The 24,515-nt window shown below is 44.2% G+C and overlaps 1 protein-coding gene across 1 annotated transcript in view; it reads right to left on the bottom strand.

Moving 5' to 3' along the window:
• The window catches only part of LOC115120910 (proton-coupled amino acid transporter 1-like), a 100,438-nt gene that overhangs the window by 23,106 nt on the left and 52,817 nt on the right, over nucleotides 1–24,515 (bottom strand). The window contains exons 8-10 of the mRNA XM_065018346.1: nucleotides 10,778–10,996; nucleotides 5,216–5,314; nucleotides 4,870–5,036 (exon numbers count right to left, since the gene is read on the bottom strand). Coding sequence (XP_064874418.1) covers nucleotides 4,870–5,036; nucleotides 5,216–5,314; nucleotides 10,778–10,996 — 485 coding nt within the window. The remainder of the gene's footprint in view (nucleotides 1–4,869; nucleotides 5,037–5,215; nucleotides 5,315–10,777; nucleotides 10,997–24,515) is intronic.

The following is a 24,515-nucleotide window of genomic DNA, read 5'->3' as shown; positions in this document are numbered from 1 at the left end:
TGTGTCTGTGTCTCCATAGAGACAGATACAGGAGTGGTATTTACAGAACACCTACCAGTCATTGTGTCTGTGTCTCCATAGAGACAGATACAGGCGTGGTATTTACAGAACACCTCCCAGTCATTGTGTCTGTGTCTCCATAGAGACAGATACAGGAGTGGTATTTACAGAACACCTCCCAGTCATTGTCTCCATAGAGACAGATACAGGAGTGGTATTTACAGAACACCTCCCAGTCATGTGTCAGTGTCTCCATAGAGACAGATACAGGAGGGGTATTGACAGAACACCTCCAAGTCATTGTGTCTGTGTCTCCATAGAGACAGATACAGGCGTGGTATTTACAGAACACCTCCAAGTCATTGTGTCTGTGTCTCCATAGAGACAGATACAGGAGGGGTATTGACAGAACATCAAATCAAATGTTATTTGTCACATACACATGGTTAGCAGATGTTAATGCGAGTGTAGCGAAATGCTTGTGCTTCTAGTTCCGACAATGCAGTAATAACCAACCAACGAGTAATCTAACCTAACAATTCCACAACTACTACCTTATACACACACAAGTGTAAAGGAATTAAGAATATGTACATAAAGATATATGAATGAGTGATGGTACAGAATGGCATAGGCAAGACGCAGTAGATGGTATCGAGTACAGTATATACATATGAGATGAGTAATGTAGGGTATGTAAACATTATATAAAGTGGCATTATTTAAAGTGGCTAGTGATACATTTTTTACATCAATTTCCATTATTAAAGTGGTTGGAGTTGAGTCAGTATGTTGGTAGCAGCCACTCAATGTTAGTGATGGCTGTTTAACAGTCTGATGGTCTTGAGATAGAAGCTGTTTTTCAGTCTCTCGGTCAAAGCTTTGATGCACCTGTACTGACCTCGCCTTCTGGATGATAGCGGGGTGAACAGGCAGTGGCTCGGGTGGTTGTTGTCCTTGATGATCTTTATGGCCTTCCTGTGACATCAGGTGGTGTAGGTGTCCTGGAGGGCAGGTAAGTTGCCCCCGGTGGTGCGTTGTGCAGACCTCACTACCCTCTGAAGAGCCTTATGGTTGTGGGCGGAGCAGTTGCCTACCAGGCGGTGATACAGCCCGCCAGGATGCTCTCGATTGTGCATCTGTAGAAGTTTGTGAGTGCTTTTGGTGACAAACCAAATTTCTTCAGCCTCCTGAGGTTGAAGAGGCGCTGCTGCGCCTTCTTCACGATGCTGTCTGTGTGGGTGGACCAATTCAATTTGTCTGTGATATGTACGCCAAGTCACTTAAAATTGACTACCCTCTCCACTACTGTTCCATCGATGTGGATAGGGGGGTGTTCCCTCTGCTGTTTCCTGAAGTCCACAATCATCTCCTTTGTTTTGTTGACGTTGAGTGTGAGGTTATTTTCCTGAAATCTCACTCCGAGGGCCCTCACCTCCTCCCTGTAGGCCGTCTCTTCGTTGTTGGTAATCAAACCTACCACTGTAGTGTCGTCCGCAAACTTGATGATTGTGTTGTAGGCGTGCGTGGCCACGCAGTCATGGGTGAACAGGGAGTACAGGAGAGGGCTCAGAACGCACCCTTGTGGGGCCCCAGTGTTGAGGATCAGCGGGGTGGAGATGTTACCTACCCTCACCACCCGGGGGCGGCCCGTCAGTCCGTACAGGGCGGGGTCGAGACCCAGGGTCTCGAGCTTGATGACGAATTTGGAGGGTACCATGGTGTTAAATGCTGAGCTGTAGTCGATGAACAGCATTCTCAAATAGGTATTCCTCTTGTCTAGATGGGTTAGGGCAGTGTGCAGTGTGGTTGCGATTGCGTCGTTTGTGGACCTATTGGGGTGGTAAGCACATTGGAGTGGGTCTAGGGTGTCAGGCAGGGTGGAGGTGATATGGTCCTTGACTAGTAACTCAAAGCACTTCATGATGACGGAAGTGAGTGCTACCGTTAGGGCATTTAGCTCAGTTACCTTAGCTTTCTTGGGAACAGGAACAATGGTGGCCCTCTTGAAGCATGTGGGGACAGCAGACTGAGATAAGGATTGATTGAATATGTCTGTAAACACACCAGCCAGCTGGTCTGCGCATGCTCTGAGGGCGCGGCTGGGGATGCCGTCTGGGCCTGCAGCCTTGCGAGGGTTAACACGTTTAAATGTTTTACTCACGTCGGCTGCAGTTAAGGAGAGTACGCAGGTTTTGGTAGCGGGCCGTGTCAGTGGCACTGTATTGTCCTCAAAGCGAGCAAAGAAGTTGTTTAGTCTGTCTGGGAGCAAGACATCCTGGTCCGCGACAGGGCTGGTTTTCTTTTTGTAGTCCGTGATTGACTGTAGACCCTGCCACATACCTCTTGTGTCTGAGCCGTTGAATTGCGACTCTACTTTGTCTCTTATAGCCACAGTAAAGAGAGAGAGGATCCTATTTTGGGCCACAGTAAAGGTAGAGAGAGAGAGAGAGAGAGAGAGAGAGAGGATCCTATTTTGGGCCACAGTAGAGGTAGAGGTAGAGAGAGATGTAGAGGTAGAGGTAGAGGTAGAGAGAGAGATCCTATTTTGGTCAAATCTTCAAGATGATGCACACTTCGGGCAATCCAAAAATGACCAAAAGCCTTTCGATTAATATAATTATGACCAGTGTTACACTGTTAAAAACTACAGCTGCTTTGTGATTCTATACAGCACCATCTCTTCAGTATCTATGTGATGATTCTATACAGCACCATCTCTTCAGTATCTATGTGATGATTCTATACAGCACCATCTCTTCAGTATCTATGTGATTCTATACAGCACCATCTCTTCAGTATCTATGTGATGATTCTATACAACACCATCTCTTCAGTATCTATGTGATGATTCTATACAGCACCATCTCTTCAGTATCTATGTGATTCTATACAGCACCATCTCTTCAGTATCTATGTGATGATTCTATACAGCACCATCTCTTCAGTATCTATGTGATGATTCTATACAGCACCATCTCTTCAGTATCTATGTGATGATTCTATACAGCACCATCTCTTCAGTATCTATGTGATGATTCTATACAGCACCATCTCTTCAGTATCTATGTGATGATTCTATACAGCACCATCTCTTCAGTATCTATGTGATGATTCTATACAGCACCATCTCTTCAGTATCTATGTGATGATTCTATACAGCACCATCTCTTCAGTATCTATGTGATGATTCTATACAGCACCATCTCTTCAGTATCTATGTGATGATTCTATACAGCACCATCTCTTCAGTATCTATGTGATGATTCTATACAGCACCATCTCTTCAGTATCTATGTGATGATTCTATACAGCACCATCTCTTCAGTATCTATGTGATTCTATACAGCACCATCTCTTCAGTATCTATGTGATGATTCTATACAGCACCATCTCTTCAGTATCTATGTGATGATTCTATACAGCACCATCTCTTCAGTATCTATGTGATTCTATACAGCACCATCTCTTCAGTATCTATGTGATGATTCTATACAGCACCATCTCTTCAGTATCTATGTGATGATTCTATACAGCACCATCTCTTCAGTATCTATGTGATGATTCTATACAGCACCATCTCTTCAGTATCTATGTGATTCTATACAGCACCATCTCTTCAGTATCTATGTGATTCTATACAGCACCATCTCTTCAGTATCTATGTGATGATTCTATACAGCACCATCTCTTCAGTATCTATGTGATGATTCTATACAGCACCATCTCTTCAGTATCTATGTGATGATTCTATACAGCACCATCTCTTCAGTATCTATGTGATGATTCTATACAGCACCATCTCTTCAGTATCTATGTGATGATTCTATACAGCACCATCTCTTCAGTATCTATGTGATGATTCTATACAGCACCATCTCTTCAGTATCTATGTGATGATTCTATACAGCACCATCTCTTCAGTATCTATGTGATGATTCTATACAGCACCATCTCTTCAGTATCTATGTGATGATTCTATACAGCACCATCTCTTCAGTATATGTGATGATTCTATACAGCACCATCTCTTCAGTATCTATGTGATGATTCTATACAGCACCATCTCTTCAGTATCTATGTGATGATTCTATACAGCACCATCTCTTCAGTATCTATGTGATGATTCTATACAGCACCATCTCTTCAGTATCTATGTGATGATTCTATACAGCACCATCTCTTCAGTATCTATGTGATGATTCTATACAGCACCATCTCTTCAGTATCTATGTGATGATTCTATACAGCACCATCTCTTCAGTATCTATGTGATGATTCTATACAGCACCATCTCTTCAGTATCTATGTGATGATTCTATACAGCACCATCTCTTCAGTATCTATGTGATGATTCTATACAGCACCATCTCTTCAGTATCTATGTGATTCTATACAGCACCATCTCTTCAGTATCTATGTGATTCTATACAGCACCATCTCTTCAGTATCTATGTGATTCTATACAGCACCATCTCTTCAGTATCTATGTGATTCTATACAGCACCATCTCTTCAGTATCTATGTGATGATTCTATACAGCACCATCTCTTCAGTATCTATGTGATTCTATACAGCACCATCTCTTCAGTATCTATGTGATTCTATACAGCACCATCTCTTCAGTATCTATGTGATTCTATACAGCACCATCTCTTCAGTATCTATGTGATGATTCTATACAGCACCATCTCTTCAGTATCTATGTGATGATTCTATACAGCACCATCTCTTCAGTATCTATGTGATGATTCTATACAGCACCATCTCTTCAGTATCTATGTGATGATTCTATACAGCACCATCTCTTCAGTATCTATGTGATTCTATACAGCACCATCTCTTCAGGACATTGTAAGAAGAACTCACCAGCAGTTGGGTAAGTTAAGGGTGATACTTCCCCCTATGGCCTCTCCAAAGGTGATGTACCCTGTGGTCCCCAAGCTGATATAGAGGAAGGTGACGATGCCCATACCCAGACATAGAACCATATTGAAACTCTGAGGCTTCTGCATCTTGTTCTCCAGGGGAAGGACCTGAGACATGGAGAGGAACAACGTTAGGTGACACTTCACCTTAAGTTGCAATTATACCAATGAAACTACACCTTACTAACTGTAGTGACGTTGTAATACCATAAAATTACGTCAGTATTAACATGGTAATAATGTTGTTTTTTTGCGGCATATGTTCAACAGGAACAGTAATACGTTACCACTCCTATCCCCTCGAATGCAAAGATGGCCGTTCCAAAGAAGAGAGGGTAGTCTTTGGCATGACCCACCTTGGGCAGGTTGATATGATTTGGGATGTTCTGGAAATCAAAAACAGAAAAATTGGTTGAATATCAAATTAAGTCCAGTAAGGTCATTAAATAACAATGCATAGCAGTTAACATTATAGGATGTTTGAGACTTCGCACAGATTCTACTAGTGTCTGGAACTCTATTGGAGGGATACGACATTGTTCTTCCACCACAAACTCCATCGTTTGGTGTTTTGATGATGGTAGAAACACTGGCGGAAACACACAGCCCATCAGCCGCCCCAATGGTCAGGGTCCCCCTGGAGGGAGGACTCTTTTTCTAACCATGGTAGCCAAAGATAATGGGCTAACAGGCCATTTTTATACACCACGCTAAGCATGATGGGATGTTCACTGCATAATTAACTCAGAAACCACATCTGTGTGGCAGCACCCGCGTTCAGTATACTTTGTGTCCTTCATTTACTCAAGCAGTTTATTTTATTGACGCAGGTACCTGTATTTTGATCTATTATACATCTGTTTGGGATAGTGATCATTTGAAGTGGCTCCATTTTCCCCCAGAATGCATTTGTTCACCATTCTGAATGTCTTAAGTAGAGATGGGCAACTTTGATGGAGGTGGGGGCCACAAAACCAATCAGAACTCATGATGTAGGGTCACAGGGGTTCATGGGTCTGCACCCACATCGATGCCCACAGAGTCAGAGCTGGCTCTAGCCTATTTATTTGTTTTAAAAGAAACACGTTTGCTGCAATTATACACATTTAGCCATGGAGCAGAGAGAACATTTAGCCATGGAGCAGAGAGAACATTTAGCAGAGAGAACATTTAGCCATGGAGCAGAGAGAACATTTAGCCATGGAGCAGAGAGAACATTTAGCCATGGAGCAGAGAGAACATTTAGCCATGGAGCAGAGAGAACATTTAGCCATGGAGGAGAGAGAACATTTAGCAGAGAGAACATTTAGCCATGGAGCAGAGAGAACATTTAGCCATGGAGCAGAGAGAACATTTAGCCATGGAGGAGAGAGAGAACATTTAGCCATGGAGGAGAGAGAGAACATTTAGCCATGGAGCAGAGAGAACATTTAGCCATGGAGCAGAGAGTACATTTAGCCATGGAGCAGAGAGAACATTTAGCAGAGAGAACATTTAGCAGAGAGAACATTTAGCCATGGAGGAGAGAGAGAACATTTAGCCATGGAGGAGAGAGAACATTTAGCAGAGAGAACATTTAGCCATGGAGCAGAGAGTACATTTAGCCATGGAGCAGAGAGAACATTTAGCCATGGAGCAGAGAGAACATTTAGCCATGGAGCAGAGAGAACATTTAGCCATGGAGCAGAGAGAACATTTAGCCATGGAGCAGAGAGAACATTTAGCCATGGAGGAGAGAGAACATTTAGCAGAGAGAACATTTAGCCATGGAGCAGAGAGAACATTTAGCCATGGAGCAGAGAGAACATTTAGCCATGGAGGAGAGAGAGAACATTTAGCCATGGAGGAGAGAGAGAACATTTAGCCATGGAGCAGAGAGAACATTTAGCCATGGAGCAGAGAGTACATTTAGCCATGGAGCAGAGAGAACATTTAGCAGAGAGAACATTTAGCAGAGAGAACATTTAGCCATGGAGGAGAGAGAGAACATTTAGCCATGGAGGAGAGAGAACATTTAGCAGAGAGAACATTTAGCCATGGAGCAGAGAGTACATTTAGCCATGGAGCAGAGAGAACATTTAGCCATGGAGCAGAGAGAACATTTAGCCATGGAGCAGAGAGAACATTTAGCCATGGAGCAGAGAGAACATTTAGCCATGGAGCAGAGAGAACATTTAGCCATGGAGCAGAGAGAGAACATTTAGCCATGGAGCAGAGAGAGAACATTTAGCCATGGAGGAGAGAGAACATTTAGCCATGGAGCAGAGAGAGAACATTTAGCCATGGAGGAGAGAGAGAACATTTAGCCATGGAGGAGAGAGAGAACATTTAGCCATGGAGGAGAGAGAGAACATTTAGCCATGGAGGAGAGAGAGAACATTTAGCCATGGAGGAGAGAGAGAACATTTAGCCATGGAGGAGAGAGAGAACATTTAGCCATGGAGGAGAGAGAGAACATTTAGCCATGGAGGAGAGAGAGAACATTTAGCAGAGAGAACATTTAGCCATGGAGCAGAGAGAACATTTAGCCATGGAGCAGAGGGAACATTTAGCCATGGAGCAGAGGGAACATTTAGCCATGGAGCAGAGGGAACATTTAGCCATGGAGCAGAGGGAACATTTAGCCATGGAGGAGAGGGAACATTTAGCCATGGAGCAGAGAGAACATTTAGCAGAGAGAACATTTAGCCATGGAGCAGAGAGAACATTTAGCCATGGAGCAGAGAGAGAACATTTAGCCATGGAGCAGAGAGAACATTTAGCCATGGAGCAGAGAGAACATTTAGCCATGGAGGAGAGAGAACATTTAGCAGAGAGAACATTTAGCCATGGAGCAGAGAGAACATTTAGCCATGGAGCAGAGAGAACATTTAGCCATGGAGCAGAGAGAACATTTAGCCATGGAGCAGAGAGAACATTTAGCCATGGAGCAGAGAGAACATTTAGCCATGGAGGAGAGAGAGAACATTTAGCCATGGAGGAGAGAGACCATTTAGCAGAGAGAACATTTAGCCATGGAGGAGAGAGAGAACATTTAGCCATGGAGGAGAGAGAGAACATTTAGCCATGGAGCAGAGAGAACATTTAGCCATGGAGCAGAGAGTACATTTAGCCATGGAGCAGAGAGTACATTTAGCCATGGAGCAGAGAGAACATTTAGCAGAGAGAACATTTAGCCATGGAGGAGAGAGAGAACATTTAGCCATGGAGGAGAGAGAGAACATTTAGCCATGGAGGAGAGAGAACATTTAGCAGAGAGAACATTTAGCAGAGAGAACATTTAGCCATGGAGGAGAGAGAGAACATTTAGCCATGGAGCAGAGAGAACATTTAGCCATGGAGCAGAGAGAACATTTGGCCATGGAGCAGAGAGAACATTTGGCCATGGAGCAGAGAGAACATTTGGCCATGGAGCAGAGAGAACAATGTACAGTTTTTAACATGATATCTGATGTTGGGCCCCCCAGTCAGTAATTTGACCAGGATTATTTTAAAAGTTTAGATAGCTGGCAGCTAGACTCGCTATAAAATGTTAGCTGACATTGGCTAACTGAGTAACTATCAGTGACTGGCATAAAAAGAGAACAACTGCTGATGTACAACCAAATTTCGAAATTTGCACCTTCGGTATTCTACTATTGTAAATTAAAACCATGACAGAGTTCCTAGTTGCCCTGGTCTAAATTGAATTGGACCCCCCATTAAGAATGGATAACATTGTTAAGAATGGAGAACATTGTTAAGAATGGATGTTTTGTTAAGAATGGATAACATTGTTAAGAATGGATAACATTGTTAAGAATGGATAACATTGTTAAGAACGGATAACATTGTTAAGAATGGATGTTTTGTTAAGAATGGATGTTTTGTTAAGAATGGATGTTTTGTTAAGAATGGATAACATTGTTAAGAATGGATAACATTGTTAAGAATGGATAACATTGTTAAGAATGGATGTTTTGTTAAGAATGGACGTTTTGTTAAGAACGGATAACATTGTTAAGAATGGACGTTTTGTTAAGAATGGATAACATTGTTAAGAATGGATAACATTGTTAAGAATGGATGTTTTGTTAAGAATGGATGTTTTGTTAAGAACGGATAACATTGTTAAGAATGGACGTTTTGTTAAGAACGGATAACATTGTTAAGAATGGACGTTTTGTTAAGAACGGATAACATTGTTAAGAATGGACGTTTTGTTAAGAACGGATAACATTGTTAAGAATGGACGTTTTGTTAAGAACGGATAACATTGTTAAGAATGGACGTTTTGTTAAGAACGGATGTTTTGTTAAGAATGGACGTTTTGTTAAGAACGGATGTTTTGTTAAGAATGGACGTTTTGTTAAGAACGGATAACATTGTTAAGAATGGACGTTTTGTTAAGAACGGATAACATTGTTAAGAATGGACGTTTTGTTAAGAATGGATGTTTTGTTAAGAACGGATAACATTGTTAAGAACGGATAACATTGTTAAGAATGGATAACATTGTTAAGAATGGATAACATTGTTAAGAATGGATAACATTGTTAAGAATGGATGTTGTTTTGGAGCTTTGCATCAAGTAAGTTATGTATTTACTGTAATTCAGCCTCTAAGTGCCAACGTCATGAATAAACCAACTAAAGCTGAGACTGAGGGAACGGCCCAGTGTGTTACAGGCTTTTACATTTATTTTTCAAGGTTAGAGGTTATCACGTTAACACATTGGTGTCACCTCGTTAGTCAGTATGTGTTACACCTTTGCTGGCTTGACATTTCATTAGTCAGAAGGTGTGTTGGCCCAGGGGATATGTAATAGTGTCTGGCCCAGGGGATATGTAAGAGTGTCTGGCCCAGGGGATATGTAAGAGTGTCTGGCCCAGGGGATATGTAAGAGTGTCTGGCCCAGGGGATATTTAAGAGTGTCTGGCCCAGGGGATATGTAAGAGTGTCTGGCCCAGGGGATATGTAAGAGAGTCTGGCCCAGGGGATATTTAATAGTGGCTGGCCCAGTGCTCCAGTTGTCTGGAGAGATGTGGAGGGTTAACACCTTTAGTTGGCTCTCCCCATTTTGATTTCTAACAAACAAAAACAAAATCTGATTTTCCCCTGTTCTGCTCAACTTTGTGGTCTCCTTCCTGTCGAAGTTTGGTGTTGGTTTTAATTGCACTTGCCTCTTCTTGGGCAAATTTTTAGTGGGTGCTCATGGTGGGTGTCTTTTAGGTCCCAGTTGTTGCAAGTCAACTTTCAGTAGACAACTTAATGAGTGTTTTTCAGAACCCCTCCTAAAACCCCACCAGTTTCGTTTTGGTTGTTGTTAGTGATTATTTGTTAGTTCCCCCTTCTGTTTGACAACATTTTGGGGGGGTTTCTTGCTAGGGAATGTAACACGTGTCATGGGACTGGAGTGTATTCATTAGTGCACACTGTAGCAAACTGTACCAAAATGTTTTGCAACAGAAAACATTTAGCAATGAAAAGTTGCGTTTCTTATTCGGACAAGTTTATGTTAGTACCTCCCCCCAGAAAACAGCCCTGCAGTACCTACCGTGAAGCAGAAGACAGTCCTGCAGTACCTACCGTGAAGCAGAAGACAGTCCTGCAGTACAGTACCTACCATGAAGCAGAAGATGCAGTCCTGCAGTACCTACCATGAAGCAGAAGACAGTCCTGCAGTACCTACCATGAAGCAGAATACAGCCCTGCAGTACCTACCATGAAGCAGAAGACAGTACCTACCATGAAGCAGAAAACAGTCCTGCAGTACCTACCATGAAGCAGAAGATGCAGCCCTGCAGTACCTACCATGAAGCAGAAGACAGTACCTACCATGAAGCAGAAAACAGCCCTGCAGTACCTACCGTGAAGCAGAAGAAGTAGATGAGGACCAGACTTGTACACATGGCCAGGTTGGCTGCCAGAGAGAGTGGGGCCAGGTACTTCAGGTTGCGGGTGAACACCAGGAGTATAACGGCTGGCAGGAGACACAACATGTAGAGACGGGAGTCAAAGCTGGGGACGGTCACAGCCGTCTGGTTGTTGTGGCAGTTCATGGTTGTCCCGTTAGAAGCCTCCACCACCTGAAGGAAGAATGCCAAAGTATATTGAACACCTAGTAGGGTATCCTTCTCTCACGTCATGCCATCCTAAACTGTACTCTGCTGGATCTGGTATTTTCTTCATATCGCCCTTTCCAGCAAGGTGCAAGCAACCGATGGATAGTGATGGCTTTGGGATGTCTGAACTTTAAATGTTATGAATCATTAGTTATAATAGAGACCTGAGGGGTGCCATAGCCGAGGGACTACACCAGAGGCTAATGGTTATCTGTAGGAGGAAGGTATATGGTGGTTGCAATTAAGCTTGGAATGTACTGAGCGATCACATGTGGCAGGCATTGATAAGGGGAGAGAGAGTCATGGATTAGTGATGAAGGGGGTGGAGGTCCTGTCATATTAAGGGGGAAGGAAAATGTTATTGCCCAAATCACTTAGTTTCCTGCCTAGCAATAAAGATAATGTTTAGCGAGAAGAAGGAGACTTCACCCAAAGTGGGGTACAAATACCACCACTATTTTAAACATGTTTTTGTCGCTTCAGAAGTTCGATCCTTTGGGAAGAATAAACTTGGTTTAAGCTTTCACAGTGTCCGTTGAGTTCTTACTCTAATAATTAGAACCTAATGGTTGGCGTTGTCGGCAGGATTCACCATGATTTATAGTCAAACCAGGAAGTCCAGAGCTGGCAACAAACAAGCTAGGCACAGTTCCTACACCTGTTGTTTCCACTCATTTTGAGATCTTGGGGAGATGAGAATCGTAGGCTGAACACTTATAGGATACGGATCTAGAAAGCCTGAGTTTATTCAGTAGGGCCCATTGAGAGAGGACCGGTCGTAAATATATGGTGTAGGGTGGGTTCCTTTAAGGATAGGTCCCAAGTGGAGGTTTTCCTCTGCGAGATCTGTAAAAGGGGACAGAAATCCCAGCTGCAGTGACAGTGAGGCAGTAGAGCGTATGTGGACAGTGATGAGAAGGTTACCTATAAACTCTGAAGAAAAGCCACATGCATGGTTAAAAGAAAAGCAATAAGATATTCGAAAACTGTTTGAGATTCGTGTAGGAACATTAGCAATAAGGAGAGAGGTTGGTTTATGCCCTATGACAGATTATGTGGAAATAGGAAGACAAGTGTGAATCATTCTGGTAATGTGTGTTATCAACAACAGTGATATTTGATGCGCAACACTTGAATAAAGACATTGAGTCATCCGTATTCTCCAGTAATACATTAACAGACACTGTAGTATTGGTTCTAATACAAGGTATTAAGTGCCGTTACCAATTAATAGGCACAAATATCATAACTATTCTCTGGGGAAGTGGGTATCAATACCATAACTATTCTCTGGGGAAGTGGTTATCAATACCATAACTATTCTCTGGGGAAGTGGGTATCAATACCATAACTATTCCCTGGGTTAGGGGGTATCAATACCATAACTATTCCCTGGGTTAGGGGGTATCAATACCATAACTATTCTCTGGGGAAGTGGTTATCAATACCATAACTATTCCCTGGGTTAGGGGGTATCAATACCATAACTATTCTCTGGGGAAGTGGGTATCAATACCATAACTATTCTCTGGGGAAGTGGGTATCAATACCATAACTATTCTCTGGGGAAGTGGTTATCAATACCATAACTATTCTCTGGGGAAGTGGTTATCAATACCATAACTATTCTCTGGGGAAGTGGTTATCAATACCATAACTATTCCCTGGGTTAGGGGGTATCAATACCATAACTATTCTCTGGGGAAGTGGGTATCAATACCATAACTATTCTCTGGGGAAGTGGGTATCAATACCATAACTATTCTCTGGGGAAGTGGGTAGAGCAACATTAGAAAGTAGTTAATAGAAGGTGGGTTTTATAGACGAGAGTGAAGAAATCTTAAACACCCTGGACACGGTCGGGAGAGATTTGGGAATAATAACTATTGATATGGTGACAGACGGACCAGATTATCCCTGTGAAGCGGAGCGAGAGGATTTTAATAAAGCCATGGAGGCCGCTGAAAGAAGCGCAAGAGCATTCTACCAATTTCGCTCGAATATGGGAAAAATTTAGCAAACTGGGTCAAATTGACCAGCACTTCCCTGTTGACGCAAAACTCAAATCAAACAAAGAACTCAGACATGCTGTTGTGCACAATGACGTCAATGAGAAATCGCAAGCTCAATATACAAGTGTTCTGATGTCAGCGTTTAATCAACAGAAGAATATAACGGATTAAAATTAATTTGTAGATGTACTCAGCTTCAAAATGCAAGTACATAGATATCATTTGTACTTCGGTTTTGATGGCAGGTTTGATTTTTAAAAAAATGGCAATTGAGGGGCTAGTGGATGAAATAGAGCAGGATGCTTTATGAGTAGAAAAAAAAAACTCTGCTCACTTAACAGATGTGCGAGGGGTTAATACGACCACAGGGAAAGTCACTAACTATAGTTTCAATGGCCAAGGTAAGGCAACGAAACGTAGAGAAAAAAACAAAGGTGTGGGGCTGTTGGTCATTGGAACAAGGAGTGTGAAGTAGGAAAGAAGCCTGCTGTTTACGGGCTAAATGCTGCCTGCTGTATACGGGCTAAATGCTGCCTGCTGTATACGGAAAACATGCTGCCTGCTGTATACGGGCTAAATGCTGCCTGCTGTATACGGGCTAAATGCTGCCTGCTGTATACGGGGAAAACATGCTGCCTGCTGTATACGGAAAACATGCTGCCTGCTGTATACGGGCTAAATGCTGCCTGCTGTATACGGGCTAAATGCTGCCTGCTGTATACGGGAAAACATGCTGCCTGCTGTATACGGGCTAAATGCTGCCTGCTGTATACGGGCAACATGCTGCCTGCTGTATACGGGAAAACATGCTGCCTGCTGTATACGGGAAAACATGCTGCCTGCTGTATACGGGAAAACATGCTGCCTGCTGTATACGGGAAAACATGCTGCCTGCTGTATACGGGCTAAATGCTGCCTGCTGTATACGGGCTAAATGCTGCCTGCTGTATACGGGCTAAATGCTGCCTGCTGTATACGGGCTAAATGCTGCCTGCTGTATACGGGCTAAATGCTGCCTGCTGTATACGGGGAAAACATGCTGCCTGCTGTATACGGAAAACATGCTGCCTGCTGTATACGGGCTAAATGCTGCCTGCTGTATACGGGCTAAATGCTGCCTGCTGTATACGGGCTAAATGCTGCCTGCTGTATCACGGGCTAAATGCTGCCTGCTGTATACGGGCTAAATGCTGCCTGCTGCTAAATGCCCTGCGGGCTAAATGCTGCCTGCTGTATACGGGCTAAATGCTGCCTGCTGTATACGGGCTAAATGCTGCCTGCTGTATACGGGAAACATGCTGCCTGCTGTATACGGGAAAACATGCTGCCTGCTGTATACGGAAAACATGCTGCCTGCTGTATACGGGGAAACATGCTGCCTGCTGTATACGGGGAAACATGCTGCCTGCTGTATACGGGGAAACATGCTGCCTGCTGTATACGGGGAAACATGCTGCCTGCTGTATACGGAAAACATGCTGCCTGCTGTATACGGAAAACATGCTGCCTGCTGTATACGGGCTAAATGCTGCCTGCTGTATACGGGAAAACATGCTGCCTGCTGTATACGGGAAAACATGCTGCCTGCTGTATACGGGCTAAATGCTGCCTGCTGTATACGGGCAACATGCTGCCTGCTGTATACGGAAAACATGCTGCCTGCTGTATACGGAAAACATGCTGCCTGCTGTATACGGGAAAACATGCTGCCTGCTGTATACGGGAAAACATGCTGCCTGCTGTATACGGGAAAACATGCTGCCTGCTGTATACGGGAAAACATGCTGCCTGCTGTATACGGGCTAAATGCTGCCTGCTGTATACGGGCTAAATGCTGCCTGCTGTATACGGGCTAAATGCTGCCTGCTGTATACGGGCTAAATGCTGCCTGCTGTATACGGGCTAAATGCTGCCTGCTGTATACGGGGAAAACATGCTGCCTGCTGTATACGGAAAACATGCTGCCTGCTGTATACGGAAAACATGCTGCCTGCTGTATACGGGCTAAATGCTGCCTGCTGTATACGGGCTAAATGCTGCCTGCTGTATACGGGCTAAATGCTGCCTGCTGTATACGGGCTAAATGCTGCCTGCTGTATACGGGCTAAATGCTGCCTGCTGTATACGGGCTAAATGCTGCCTGCTGTATACGGGCTAAATGCTGCCTGCTGTATACGGGAAACATGCTGCCTGCTGTATACGGGAAAACATGCTGCCTGCTGTATACGGAAAACATGCTGCCTGCTGTATACGGGGAAACATGCTGCCTGCTGTATACGGGGAAACATGCTGCCTGCTGTATACGGGGAAACATGCTGCCTGCTGTATACGGAAAACATGCTGCCTGCTGTATACGGGCTAAATGCTGCCTGCTGTATACGGGAAAACATGCTGCCTGCTGTATACGGGAAAACATGCTGCCTGCTGTATACGGGCTAAATGCTGCCTGCTGTATACGGGCAACATGCTGCCTGCTGTATACGGAAAACATGCTGCCTGCTGTATACGGGAAAACATGCTGCCTGCTGTATACGGGAAAACATGCTGCCTGCTGTATACGGGCTAAATTCCTGCCTGCTGTATACGGGCTAAATGCTGCCTGCTGTATACGGGCTAAATGCTGCCTGCTGTATACGGGCTAAATGCTGCCTGCTGTATACGGGGAAAACATGCTGCCTGCTGTATACGGGAAAACATGCTGCCTGCTGTATACGGGCTAAATGCTGCCTGCTGTATACGGGCTAAATGCTGCCTGCTGTATACGGGCTAAATGCTGCCTGCTGTATACGGGCTAAATGCTGCCTGCTGTATACGGGCTAAATGCTGCCTGCTGTATACGGGCTAAATGCTGCCTGCTGTATACGGGCTAAATGCTGCCTGCTGTATACGGGCTAAATGCTGCCTGCTGTATACGGGCTAAATGCTGCCTGCTGTATACGGGCTAAATGCTGCCTGCTGTATACGGGCTAAATGCTGCCTGCTGTATACGGGCTAAATGCTGCCTGCTGTATACGGGCTAAATGCTGCCTGCTGTATACGGGAAACATGCTGCCTGCTGTATACGGGAAACATGCTGCCTGCTGTATACGGGAAAACATGCTGCCTGCTGTATACGGGAAAACATGCTGCCTGCTGTATACGGAAAACATGCTGCCTGCTGTATACGGGGAAACATGCTGCCTGCTGTATACGGGGAAACATGCTGCCTGCTGTATACGGGGAAACATGCTGCCTGCTGTATACGGAAAACATGCTGCCTGCTGTATACGGGCTAAATGCTGCCTGCTGTATACGGGAAAACATGCTGCCTGCTGTATACGGGAAAACATGCTGCCTGCTGTATACGGGAAACATGCTGCCTGCTGTATACGGGAAAACATGCTGCCTGTTGTATACGGGCTAAATGCTGCCTGCTGTATACGGGAAACATGCTGCCTGCTGTATACGGGCTAAATGCTGCCTGCTGTATACGGAAAACATGCTGCCTGCTGTATACGGGCTAAATGCTGCCTGCTGTATACGGGAAACATGCTGCCTGCTGTATACGGGAAACATGCTGCCTGCTGTATACGGGCTAAATGCTGCCTGCTGTATATGGAAAACATGCTGCCTGCTGTATACGGGAAACATGCTGCCTGCTGTATACGGGAAACATGCTGCCTGCTGTATACGGGAAACATGCTGCCTGCTGTATACGGGCTAAATGCTGCCTGCTGTATACGGAAAACATGCTGCCTGCTGTATACGGAAAACATGCTGCCTGCTGTATACGGGAAAACATGCTGCCTGCTGTATATGGAAAACATGCTGCCTGCTGTATATGGAAAACATGCTGCCTGCTGTATACGGGAAACATGCTGCCTGCTGTATATGGAAAACATGCTGCCTGCTGTATACGGGCTAAATGCTGCCTGCTGTATACGGGAAAACATGCTGCCTGCTGTATATGGAAAACATGCTGCCTGCTGTATACGGAAAAACATGCTGCCTGCTGTATACGGGAAAACATGCTGCCTGCTGTATACGGGCTAAATGCTGCCAAGCTTTCCCCTCTTTTTCAAAAGAGCAACAACAAATCCTCCTGAAAGTAGCAGGACAGGAAACTTCCACATAGCGGTGTATGGCCTCGGTACGATCAATAGTAGGTCATAGAGATTACACTTTCTATGTGATCACGTCTTACACAACTTTTTAATAGATGCCAGGATCAAATATCGCGGATTCCTTATGGTGAGAAATTGGCTAAATTTGCCACAGGAAAAAGCATATTGGGTTGAAGGATCTAGTCGAAATACCAGGGGGATGGATTCTAAAGAGGAAACCCATTGACATTATCTGGTCCAAACACTCCTCGCAAACTCAGAAAACCTTGGAAGGTTTTTAATCTCATGAGACATTCTGTCATTTTATTACGGATAGATTTACATTTTATGTCGTCTTACTCTGAAATAGATTTCTAGAATGGAGGAAAAGGTGGAGGGGTACACGAGGAATTAGCATAAGGGTACCACACCTAAAAGGAACGTAACATTTTTTTGTTCATGAACATGGTAGTGTGGTGGTCATGCAGCATCATGGGGGAAAGAGACCAGTGAATCGTTGGACTCATGGCGAGAATAAGTCACCGTGTCTTAAGGGTAGTACATGCTAAATCAAAAATACATAAAAGGATGGGGTGGTTTAAAACATGATTGGAGTATGGACCGTGGATTTACCATTATCTTCTTCGGTTTATAATGAATACTTCTGGATTGCTGATTAAGATGTAGCATAGTGAATGCTAACGAAATGTACTCTTTGTTTTCCAGAAGAGGAGGGGGGTTTCATTATCTCTCGTTGGAGCAGTTGGGGATATTCAGCCGTTTTGAGTGTAAAAGGTTCTGAATTAGAAACGGAGTTCCCAGATAAGGCCTGTTCATGTGTGTTTTTGACACACACACACACACACTACCGATTATGAGTATGTGTTAGTGGTGTTGATACTGTGGGATTTTTGTTTTGTGTGGGGTCTTATCAACTTGGTTTTAATTTGGCTATGCAATTACTTTACTTTATGAGATACCATTGTTCCCTTATGGAGTTATCAAGAGTTGTAATTCTGAGTTGATTGGTTATTCGAATTGGTTTATTTTTGATGGAACATGTTTTTGAATCACGATGTGAATCACGTGTTCGAAGGGGAAATAGTTCCCAGGGGCCCTGGTCTTTGGGTAAAATACGTATTTTGTTCAGTCTGCATATAGAAGGAAAAATATATGTTAATAATGGGTTGACAGTTACTCCAAATGGACTGTGATATGTGAATTGATGATTTCATTTTTTTTGTGTCTTTGTATCGATACAAATTACACCAGATTGGGTCTACTGTATTGTTGGGTTAGGGTGCTAATTCTCTGATCTGGTAACTCTTCAGAGAGATCAGCAGTAGAATAAGGGAGTATGAACTAACTTTGACCATGGTTGTTTCTACAGTAACAGCATGTTGTTATGCTCTTTGACATTTGTCGTAGAGATAATGTTATTTAAGAAAATTGGGAATGTAATAATTTGTCATACAGTTCAATGCTTGTCTGGATTTCTTGAATCCGAAATTAATTGAACTAAACTGTTTTTCCTGATCTGTCCTCTCGAGGTTATCATGGAAGGTGATGTTCGATCGTGTCTTAATGCATGTGGGAATAATTTGACCACAAACAGTGTGTGTGAAACTCAAAACCCTCCCTAACCGGCTGAAGAAAGAGCAACGAAGGCATTCAATGTGACAGTGACTTTAGACACTCCAATCTGAGCCATTAACCTGGGTACAGGCAGCAGGAGTGTGCCATGATTCTGAGCCATTAACCTGGGTACGGGCAGCAGGAGTGTGCCATGAGTCTGAGCCAATTAACCTGGGTACGGGCAGCAGGAGTGTGCCGTGAGTCTGAGCCAATTAACCTGGGTACGGGCAGCAGGAGTGTGCCATGAGTCTGAGCCAATTAACCTGGGTACGGGCAAGCAGGAGTGTGCCATGAGTCTGAGCCAATTAACCTGGGTACGGGCAGCAGGAGTGTGCCATGAGTCTGAGCCAATTAACCTGGGTACGGGCAGCAGGAGTGTGCCGTGAGTCTGAGCCAATTAACCTGGGTACGGGCAGCAGGAGTGTGCCGTGAGTCTGAGCCAATTAACCTGGGTACAGGCAGCAGGAGTGTGCCATGAGTCTGAGCCAATTAATCTGGGTACGGGCAGCAGGAGTGTGCCGTGAGTCTGAGCCAATTAACCTGGGTACGGGCAGCAGGAGTGTGCCATGAGTCTGAGCCAATTAACCTGGGTACGGGCAGCAGGAGTGTGCCATGAGTCTAAGCCAATTAACCTGGGTACGGGCAGCAGGAGTGTGCCATGAGTCTGAGCCATTAACCTGGGTACGGGCCATTAACCTGGGTACGGGCCATTAACCTGGATACGGGCAGCAGGAGTGTGCCATGAGTCTGAGCCAATTAACCTGGGTACGGGCAGGAGGAGTGTGCCATGAGTCTGAGCCAATTAACCTGGGTACGGGCAGCAGGAGTGTGCCATGAGTCTGAGCCAATTAACCTGGGTACGGACAGCAGGAGTGTGCCATGAGTCTGAGCCATTGACCTGGGTACGGGCAGCAGGAGTGTGCCATGAGTCTGAGCCAATTAACCTGGGTACGGGCAGCAGGAGTGTGCCGTGAGTCTGAGCCAATTAACCTGGGTACGGGCAGCAGGAGTGTGCCATGAGTCTGAGCCAATTAACCTGGGTACGGACAGCAGGAGTGTGCCATGAGTCTGAGCCATTAACCTGGGTACGGGCAGCAGGAGTGTGCCATGAGTCTGAGCCAATTAACCTGGGTATGGGCAGCAGGAGTGTGCCATGAGTCTGAGCCAATTAACCTGGGTACGGGCAGCAGGAGTGTGCCATGAGTCTGAGCCAATTAACCTGGGTACGGGCAGCAGGAGTGTACCATGAGTCCGGAGACCGCGCATATGGAGTGAGCATGGAGAGAGAGATTACATTCAAACTTCTATCATGCTCCTGGTGTACTGCTGAGAGAAATGGACCAGACAGAATGGTGATAGCGGCTCAGGTGAGAGGCTTGTGTATGTGGGAAAAAAAACATATTACTTTATATTGAAATCGGGACATTACCAAGGGCCATCAAAAGTGACAGACAAGAGTTACATATGTGCTGTTGGGAAGGAGGAAATGCCCAGGAGGAGAGGGGGTGGGATTGAGGAAGGCCTACACACTGCGAACAATTTAGACAAAGAATACATTGGAGATACCGATCTTTCATTACCATGCCTCTCACAACAGGAAAACAGGGACAAAAGGGGGGTTGTAATGAGAATAGTCATTACCGGCCCCAGTTTATAAATGTACATTCTAACCGTGATGATGTGTGCCAGGTTGAGAAGCTCAAATTCACGTGATAAGACTCAAAGTAAAACACTAAGAACTGTCATTCTAAATTTGAGTTGGATAATTTATAAAATGATTTAGTTATGATTCAGCTTCAGCGAGAGAGAGTTGCTCTCAAACTGTGAAGGGTGGGTGCACTGCCCAAATGTATTATGCCTAGGGAGGGCCTTAGAAACCTTATCTTTAATTGTCCTTAGTGAGGGATTAGAGAACTCACTGGATGATAGCTAGGTTCAAACATCATTTAAATTTTTTATTTTTTTTTACCATGTCATCAGAATTTGAATGTTAAATCGCAACAATACATATAGATTGCTGGAGGGTACGGTACAGTGAATTATACATACAAGGCTCATAGTCGGTGTCTTGTGTTATTAACACCCAAGGATGAAAATGGAAGGAGCCGGGCATCACAAGGACATAGAACATAACAGATGGACAGTTCTTTTCCCCCAGTTTAAAGTCAAAGGTGCTGTGAAATTATTAAACATGAACTTTTTTTCCCCTCTTTGCTTCCTTGTTTTTAGGTTTCGTGGAATCATTGTTCCAGAGGAAGGACAGATATATATAGACTAATTGACTTAAGAATGTTTTAGTGTGTTTATAACTGTAGAAGTGCATTAGGAGTAGTGACTAGTGTGTTATGGGTTAGATGGAATGCTATATGTGCACATGTATCTGTAGCAGGAGGCGAGGTTCACACGAGGCCTGTGGTTGAGACAGAAGGTTTGCACAAGGCTGTTAAGGGAGATGGAATGTGACTAGGGTGGAGATCAGTGGAGGCTCATTAAGGAAGGTTGTTAAGGGAGATGGAATGTGACTGGGGAGGAGATCAGTGGAGGCTCATTAAGGAAGGTTGTTAAGGGAGATGGAATGTGACTGGGGTGGAGATCAGTGGAGGCTCATTAAGGAAGGTTGTTAAGGGAGATGGAATGTGACTGGGGAGGAGATCAGTGGAGGCTCATTAAGGAAGGTTGTTAAGGGAGATGGAATGTGACTGGGGAGGAGATCAGTGGAGGCTCATTAAGGAAGGTTGTTAAGGGAGATTGAATGTGACTGGGGTGGAGATCAGTGGAGGCTCATTAAGGAAGGTTGTTAAGGGAGATGGAATGTGACTGGGGAGGAGATCAGTGGAGGCTCATTAAGGAAGGTTGTTAAGGGAGATGGAATGTGACTGGGGAGGAGATCAGTGGAGGCTCATTAAGGAAGGTTGTTAAGGGAGATTGAATGTGACTGGGGTGGAGATCAGTGGAGGCTCATTAAGGAAGGTTGTTAAGGGAGATGGAATGTGACTGGGGTGGAGATCAGTGGAGGCTCATTAAGGAAGGTTTTTAAGGGAGATGGAATGTGACTGGGGAGGAGATCAGTGGAGGCTCATTAAGGAAGGTTGTTAAGGGAGATGGAATGTGACTGGGGAGGAGATCAGTGGAGGCTCATTAAGGAAGGTTGTTAAGGGAGATTGAATGTGACTGGGGTGGAGATCAGTGGAGGCTCATTAAGGAAGGTTGTTAAGGGAGATGGAATGTGACTGGGGTGGAGATCAGTGGAGGCTCATTAAGGAAGGTTGTTAAGGGAGATGGAATGTGACTGGGGAGGAGATCAGTGGAGGCTCATTAAGGAAGGTTGTTAAGGGAGATGGAATGTGACTGGGGTGGAGATCAGTGGAGGCTCATTAAGGAAGGTTGTTAAGGGAGATGGAATGTGACTGGGGTGGAGATCAGTGGAGGCTCATTTAGGAAGATGGAATGTGACTGGGGTGGAGATCAGTGTAGGCTCATTAAGGAAGGTTGTTAAGGGAGATGGAATGTGACTGGGGTGGAGGCTCATTAAGGAAGGTTTTTAAGGGAGATGGAATGTGACTGGGGTGGAGATCAGTGGAGGCTCATTAAGGAAGGTTGTTAAGGGAGATGGAATGTGACTGGGGTGGAGATCAGTGGAGGCTCATTAAGGAAGGTTGTTAAGGGAGATGGAGGTGACTGGGGTGGAGATCAGTGGAGGCTCATTGAGGAAGGTTGTTAAGGAAGATGGAATGTGACTGGGGTGGAGATCAGTGGAGGCTCATTAAGGAAGGCTGTTAAGTGAGATGGAATGTGACTGGGGTGGAGATCAGTGGAGGCTCATTAAGGAAGGCTGTTAAGTGAGATGGAATGTGACTGGGGTGGAGATCAGTGGAGGCTCATTAAGGAAGGTTGTAGTGATAGAGTGGTATCATTCCCAGAGACTATGTACAGTTGAAGTTGGAAGTTTACATACACCTTAGCCAAATACATTTAAACTCAGTTTTTCACAATTCCTGACATTTAATCAGAGTAAAATTTGCTGTGTTAGGTAAATTAGGATCACCAATTTATTTTAAGAATGTGAAATGTCAGAATAATAGTAGAGAGAATGATTTATTTAAGCTTTTGTCTCTTTCATCACATTCCCAGTGGGTCAGAAGTTTACATACACTCAATTAGTATTTGGTAGCATTGACTTTAAATTGTTTAACTAAGGTCAAAAGTTTCAGGTAGCCTTCCACAAGCTTCCCACAATAAGTTGGGTGAATTTTGTCCCATTCCTCCTGACAGAGCTGGTGTAACAGAGTCAGGTTTGTAGGCCTCCTTGCTCGCACACGCTTTTTCAGTTCTTCCCACAAATTCTCTACAGGACTGAAGTCAGGGCTTTGTGATGACCACTCCAATACCTTGACTTTGTTGTCCTTAAGCCATTTTGCCACAACTTCGGAAGTATGCTTGGGGTCATTGCTTTAACTTCCTGACTGATGCCTTGAGATGTTGCTTCAATATTTCCACATAATTTTCCTCCCTTATGATGCCATCTATTTTGTGAAGTGCACCAGTCCCTCCTGCAGCAATCACCCCCACAACATGATGCTGCCCCCCTCCCATGCTTCACAGTTGGGATGGTGTTCTTCAGCTTGCAAGTCTCCCCCTTTTTTCTCCAAACACAACAATGGTCATTATGGCCAAACAGTTCTATTTTAGTTTCATCAGACCAGAGGACATTTCTCCAAAAAGTACAATCTTTGTCCCCATGTGCAGTCGCAAACCGTAGTCTGGCTTTTTTATGGCAGTTTTGGAGCAGTGGCTTCTTCCTTGCTGAGCGGCCTGTCAGGTTATGTCAATATAGAACTCGTTTTACTGTGGATATAAATACTTTTGTACCCGTTTCCTCCAGCACCTTCACAAGGTCCTTGTGTTTATTTTCCTCGGGTCTTGGCTGATTTCTTTTGAATTTTCCCAAGATGTCAAGCAAAGAGGCACTGAGTTTGAAGGTAAGGCCTTCAAATACATCCACAGGTACACCTCAAATTGACTCAAATGATGTCAATTAGCATATCAGAAGCTTCTAAAGCCATGACATAATTTTCTGGAATTTTCCAAGCTGTTTAAAAGGCACAGTCAACTTCATGTATCTAAACTTCTGACCCACTGGAATTGAGATACAGTGAATTAAGTGAAATAATCTGTCTGTAAACAATTGTTGGAAAAATTACTTGTGTCATGCACTAAGTAGATGTCCTAACCGACTTGCCAAAACTACAGTTTGTTCACTGGGGCGTGTAGCCTACTCTAACTAGTGGTTAGAGCGTTGGACTAGTAACCGAAAGGTTGCAAGTTCGAATCCCCGAGCTGACAAGGTACAAATCTGTCGTTCTGCCCCTGAACAGGCAGTTAACCCACTGTTCCTAGGCCGTCATTGAAAATAAGAATGTGTTCTTAACTGACTTGCCTAGTAAAATAAAGGTAAAATTCAAATAATTTTTTTTTTTTTTTTTAAAACAGTTTGTTCACAAGAAATTTGTGGAGTGGTTGAAAAACAAGTTTTAATGACTCCAACCTAAGTGTATGCAAACTTCCGACCTCAACTGTATATTGTTACTGGAGATAACTGTCCTCCGGTCTCTCTACGAAGCTAACTGTGCAAAATATAGGGTCTATTAGGAGTTCAATTGAACGTTAACACAGACCCAGATCATGGTGAGAGTAGAAAAGATAGTGTCTGAAATGCCATCACTATTGTCAACTTTCAAGAAACCTGTGACTCAG

The sequence above is a fragment of the Oncorhynchus nerka genome, linkage group LG5 (genome assembly GCF_034236695.1).
Source record: "Oncorhynchus nerka isolate Pitt River linkage group LG5, Oner_Uvic_2.0, whole genome shotgun sequence".
Taxonomy (NCBI): Eukaryota; Metazoa; Chordata; class Actinopteri; order Salmoniformes; family Salmonidae; genus Oncorhynchus; species Oncorhynchus nerka.
This window is presented reverse-complemented; position numbering and strand designations above follow the sequence as displayed.